The 4,188-nt window shown below is 36.8% G+C and overlaps 1 protein-coding gene across 1 annotated transcript in view; it reads right to left on the reverse strand.

Moving 5' to 3' along the window:
* Positions 1-322: 322 nt before the first annotated feature.
* The window catches only part of SNX13 (sorting nexin 13), a 30,020-nt gene continuing 26,154 nt past the window's right edge, over positions 323-4,188 (reverse strand). Inside the window, exons 19-22 of the mRNA XM_010019323.1 lie at positions 3,447-3,515; positions 2,165-2,277; positions 1,450-1,693; positions 323-1,346 (exon numbers count right to left, since the gene is read on the reverse strand). Coding sequence (XP_010017625.1) covers positions 1,307-1,346; positions 1,450-1,693; positions 2,165-2,277; positions 3,447-3,515 — 466 coding nt within the window. The 3' untranslated portion in view covers positions 323-1,306. The remainder of the gene's footprint in view (positions 1,347-1,449; positions 1,694-2,164; positions 2,278-3,446; positions 3,516-4,188) is intronic.

Consider the following 4,188-nt stretch of genomic DNA (forward strand, 5'->3'; position numbering starts at 1 on the left):
GTTCCCATTATGACACAAATTGCTATAGGGATCCTTGATCAATTGCTGTATCTTACCCTGTGCTTAGCGTTCAGAAAAAGAATGGACTCTGTAGGATTACTTCCTATTTATATCCAGATAGTGGTGCTCAAACAGTAGGGGACTATGGAAAACACAAACTGAGATACGCTGTGGCCAAACAGGATTATTTGGTTGATACTTTATTTTTAATCGGATAGAAATTCTTCACTGAAACTAAACAGATGGATGTGGGGCCTTGATGTTAAATTTTTATTAAAATTTTACACTATGCAAAGAAATAAAAAAAATATTTAAAAAAATATTGTAGTTTTTTCTCATTTTTATTTTCATATATACATTGAGATGCGTTCAGGAATTTCCAAGTGTTTGCATATGACTAATGAAATCTTTTACCTGTGAGGAACCAACTAATTTAACATTTTTCCATTCGAGGCTTACACACTAAAAAGTAAAGAATCTTTCAATTCAGTAGGGCATAGTCTTTCACATCCAAAAAAAGTTTCAGAATTTAGCGGGGAGTTGTGTGTAAACTGTGTCTTAGTGCAATTTCCTCATCTTCTAACATGTCTATCCTCTTTTTCACATGTACCCCCTTCCTTCTACAACTATCAACATGACATATGTCCAAATATGTCAATTGAACATAAATATGATGCCACTTCACCACTGAAGTTACATGCAAAATCTATGCCAGGTGCTGTAAGAGCAGAATATGGCCCTTAAAGCTACAGAATAATCAAAATAAAGGGTTTATTTCTACTGCACCTCTGCTTTTCCTAAACCTCCCATTAGATCTAATGTTAGTTTATTTTTCAAAACATGAAAGGTGTAAACGGGGCATAAAAGCCACATTACTTCTATTTTTCTTTAATAAATGTACTTTTATGATGGGGCTATAACTACTTCTCCCTCTCCTATGAACTTGCTATTCCAGAGACTGCTTTTCCTGTTAGCTCAGTCTTTACAGGAATGTTAAGAGAGCCCTACAGAGCCTCAACAGTCATAATGTAGAACAATTCCACCTGATTCTCACACATTGCACTATCTTCCAGTGCCAAAACATCTTTTTCTTCCATTGTGTCACCACAGTTGTGCTTTACTTGAGCAGTCTGGCACTTTTCATTGCTGGCAAAACATGGACTCAGGAACGGAAGGAATCAGCATTCTTATATATTGGGCCAGTATTCCTCTCAATGTTGCATGAAGACGCACCAAATCATTCAAGACACACAAACCCTTCTGGTAGTGGTTGAATTACAAGTGAAGATGAGAAGATCCACAGGTCTTACAGATGCATTAATAATCTAATATGTGACACTAGAAGACTGGTGCAGAAATAACAGCATGTGAGTTTGAAGCCCCAGAGAATCTGCCCAAGTAATTAGTCCTGGACAAACATACACCAGCTTTGTAGGTTTGAAGTGTCACCTTTTCTGTAAGGAAGGCGCTTGAGTAGAATGTAGTCTCTGCTTATACCTCTGCATCTGCTTTGACCGCGAATGCAGTTTGCTGAAGAGCTCAGGGAACTTATTTTGTGGAAATAAGGTTTCTAAGAATCTCTCCAGAAACACATACACCATTCTCTTGTTCAGCTGAGTGTGCTGGAACATTTCAAAGACCCGAAGAATGCCTTTCCGTGTAGTCTCAGCGCCGATGATGTGCTTCAGTTCGTCTACAAAAATGAAAGTTACCCAGATGTTTAAGCTAAATTCTGCTTCTGTGTTAACAAGCTGAATACTAATTCTTTCAACTTATGTAGCTTGGAATTCTGAAGTAACAGTGACTCTATTATGCACAGCATAAATGAAAGTTCTCTCACAGCAGAAAGGATTTCTGAAAATTACTTCACTTTCACACTGTGTATGTGTAACCATGTTATTTTACCTGAAATCATGGTGCATTGGAATACAGGTATTTCATCTGCTAAACTTAACGAAACTACATACTGGGTGGTTCTAGAAGAATTACAGTTGCAAAGTCACAGTACATGTTCAGTGCTTAAGTAATTAAAAATCTGTGCATTTAAAGACAGCTCATATGTCAACATTTCTTGTCAACATTTCAACTATCAACAAGAATACTGGCTAATTCCAGTAACAATATATGGTAAGGACTATAAGGCTTCAATTCCAGACTTACTTACCTGGCATGACCTCCAGTAATTTGGTCTTTCCTGCCACTCTTGTTCTCATTCTAATAGCTTTGTCCCTCCGTGGAACCGTCTCTGCTAAAATGCCATTGGGCCAGAAAGCATCTCTGTAACAAAAGCAAATCTGTCAAAATACATTAAAATTTTATCACATGAAAGGCTCTTTTTAATCCCTCAAAGCTATCTCATGAAATAAATACAAGAAAGTAATTTGCACACAACCTAACACAGACTTCAAATAATAGAAACAGGAAAAGGCAAAAAAGAAATCAAAGGCAAGAATTGCAATACACTCAATGCATTAGTAGCTACCATATACTTTTTTTAGTACAAGGATCAGAAGAAGAAAATTCTAAGAAAACATTACACACCAAAACCATTCAAATGCCATATAGTTGTTACATAAAACGTACTTTAGATTTGCTTTTACCAACTGGTCTCTATTGCCACTAACAGACTCTGTGCTTAGGCCTATTAATTGCTTCATTAGATCTCTGACAGTAGTTAGCCTATCAACAAGCTCAAGCTGAGATGTTTCTGCATAGCACAAAGCCCAATGCAAAAGACACGACTGCCTAAAAAGCTATTTGCCTCAGTGAATGACATTCTCTTTCTGAATAAGCAGCACACATTCTTACTCGGTTTTATTAAAGAGTAACAGAATACCTGTAGAGCATGACCCTTTGGCTAATACGTTATCCTACTTTATCTCCTTCACTCCACCAAAACAAAAACAACGAGGGGGGGGGGAGGAGGGGAACAAAAAACCAAGGGAGACAGCTCTTGCTCAGCAACGTTGCAGAAGCCATTAAGACTTTTAGGAAAAGGAACGACAAGAGCCTATGATACAAGGGAACCAAAACCTGAATTTGAAAGTATGTGCTCACATGTGAAGCACATTAGTCTAGAGCTAAGGGATTTTTTTAGCAATAATTGTTTGCCTTTTTAAGTTAAGGCATGCACATGCCTTCATCAAGGCAAACAAGACATTTCATCTGTAATATGATGAAATATGTAAGTATACCCATACCCTAGCTCTTTTAGACTGGCTAACAGAGAACTTCTGAAGAAAGAGGAGAGAGCTCAAAAACATTCTTCTTCTTCTTTACATGAAAATTACTTTCTCGGACTTAACACATGTAAAAAGTAGTGTAGGCTCCAGCTGGAATTCTGTACACTAACAATTTCCTCACATAAAAAGAATAGGAAGGATACAGAGATACTAGACAGCAATTGGCAAGTACTTCATATGCACCAGTTATGCTAAAAGACATACCTGAAGCGTTTCACCGCATCTGCTACTTGCTCAGGAGATGTCATCCAATCAACATGATCAACTATTTTTCTAAAATCAAAGCAAACAAGTGTCTCATTTAATTTTTAGAACAGAGAACACAAGTACAACATTTTAAAGAGCACTCTAGGGCAGACAAAGTGTAATTTCAGCTTTCTACAACCCCCTAAGAAGGTTTTATCAGCTACACACTAGGAAGGCAAATGCTGATTCTCAAGATAAAAATATGAAGTCATTGATCACTCCTAAAGCTAACACCTTTTTCTTTCTGAGTAAAGATATGATGACTAAGCAGCCTGCAAATTCGATCCTGCATTTCCCATCAGCATTAGATAATTGTTCTGCTTGTAAAGGGCTCCTCTTCATGAAGTACTCTTCATTTCTGCTTCTGCAAGCAAAAAACCTACTTAATCTCAAATTACACGCTTACCTATGCACTTACTTCAGAATCTTTAACAGGAGATACAGACTGATCATAAACTTTGACCTTCATTCATCAACACACACACAGAGCTCAATATCCAAATCTAGGATATTTACAAAAATTATATATACATCTGTATCACCACAATCCCAGGATTATTTCCCTAAACATAATTTGAAGTTAGTTTTTTTAAGAAATAAGAAAACAATACAAAAAGTAAGAAAAACAAAGGGGAAAAAAAAACCCCACAATTTTTTTTTAAACCCCAATAATCTGCCAGGACAAGCTATGACTGCTGAC

This window comes from Nestor notabilis, unplaced genomic scaffold, assembly GCF_000696875.1.
Source record: "Nestor notabilis isolate BGI_N333 unplaced genomic scaffold, ASM69687v1 scaffold98, whole genome shotgun sequence".
NCBI lineage: Eukaryota > Metazoa > Chordata > Aves > Psittaciformes > Psittacidae > Nestor > Nestor notabilis.